The 1,587-nt window shown below is 41.3% G+C and overlaps 1 protein-coding gene across 1 annotated transcript in view; it reads right to left on the bottom strand.

Moving 5' to 3' along the window:
* LOC116675111 (rho GTPase-activating protein 21-like) overlaps window positions 1-1,232 on the bottom strand; it is a 25,901-nt gene extending 24,669 nt beyond the window's left edge. Inside the window, 3 exon segments of the mRNA XM_032507182.1 lie at window positions 121-157; window positions 160-198; window positions 1,137-1,232. Coding sequence (XP_032363073.1) covers window positions 121-157; window positions 160-198; window positions 1,137-1,203 — 143 coding nt within the window. The 5' untranslated portion in view covers window positions 1,204-1,232.
* Window positions 1,233-1,587: the final 355 nt, after the last annotated feature.

Raw genomic sequence — 1,587 nt, forward strand, 5'->3', positions numbered from 1 at the left:
AGGAAGCTATTCTCACTAAAAAATCACTCACTATATATATATACATATACATACAGTGTATGTATAATATTTCCCTTAAAATAAACCATACAATTAAGTGTGGAATGGCGCATATCTTACCTGTTCTGGATCAAGGCTATGACTTGCGAGTATGTCTTCCAATGATGCTCTCTCCATTCACCTTCACTATCCGGTCCCCTAGATAGAATTAGAGATATAAAAATAAATGTAAAACCTGCTCTTAACTGCAACATGACAAATATACTTGGCCTCAGCACTCAGCCACTCAGAACAAATGATCTAATGATCTGCAAACCAATCAATACGGTTATTGACAAAGATGACCACTCTGGAATAGCTCTTTCCAACACAAACACACATCTGTGTTAAGAAGATCAAAAGGAGAATACCAATACTTGTTTTTTGAAGGCTCCTGTGTAAGGATCAATGTCCATTCAAGTTTTCTGAAGATGGCCGTCTTACAGGAAGAGAGGCGAGCTGAGTTTAAGACAGAAACTAGATAATTGTGGGAAAACACTGCACTCCCGTATCCCAAGAGAGGAGATTGAACAGATAAAAGCAGACAGTTTAGAGGGCTTGTCCAGGCCACTTTACATTTCCTGTGCTACAGAGTGCTAATCTGGAAATAACACTGACAGAGCTCCAACTGTCACCTCCATTTCAGGGAAACTGAAAGGAGCTGAATCCCTTTTTCACCAGAAGGAGTTTTATCCTGGCTAAAGTGATTCACGGATCAATATGAGTCAAAACAAAGTGGGAGATGTAGAAAAACAGAATCAGGAGAAGGCTGGAATAACAGTATGCATATTACACTTTGTTCAACCTCCCATGAAGGAGGCATCTGTTATTTTGTAACTCATATCTGTTTTGCCTGGCGGGTTACAAGGAAGTGGAATTACCTACAGTACAAATGTGAGGAAATCTTGGCATCAAGCGGCACTTTGAGGTCGGATGTGAGACAGACAGAGTTAATCATAAGATCAGCCGGTTATCAGAAGCAGTGCAATGATCTCCATAGAAACCGTGTGTGTGTGTGTGTGTGTGTGTGTGTGTGTGTGTGTGTGTGTGTGCGTGCGTGCGTGCGTGCGTGCGTGCGTGTGAGAGAGCATGTGTACCTGTACAGAGTCCAGCTCCATGGGCAGGGCCTCCCTCCTTCACTTGCTTGACAAAAATGGTGTCCATTGGCTCCAGACGGTTCCGCTGTCTCCCTGGCAACACAAGAGAGACACATGCCCGATGCGATTGGTCACACAGTGAGGAAGAGATGCAGCAACAGAATCAGAATGCACGGAATGAAATTCACAGTAGCAACATGTGGCTTCAGTGCACGTTTTCTAGAGTTTTTCTACCTGTGTTATGAACAGATTTGACACAGGTTTTTCTCACTCGCCCAAACAATAAAATGTGAAGGATTAACTGTTGTAAAATAAAATAACCAGGTTAAACGTGAAGTGGAATATATATTTTATCTAAATAAACAGCTTACTTGTTAATGAAGGTGAACAAATGCATTGATCGTTTAGTTAGTTTTTTTTTTAGCAAGAATTACACACGTTCCCTAGTTAA

Source organism: Etheostoma spectabile, unplaced genomic scaffold (genome assembly GCF_008692095.1).
Source record: "Etheostoma spectabile isolate EspeVRDwgs_2016 unplaced genomic scaffold, UIUC_Espe_1.0 scaffold00001505, whole genome shotgun sequence".
NCBI lineage: Eukaryota > Metazoa > Chordata > Actinopteri > Perciformes > Percidae > Etheostoma > Etheostoma spectabile.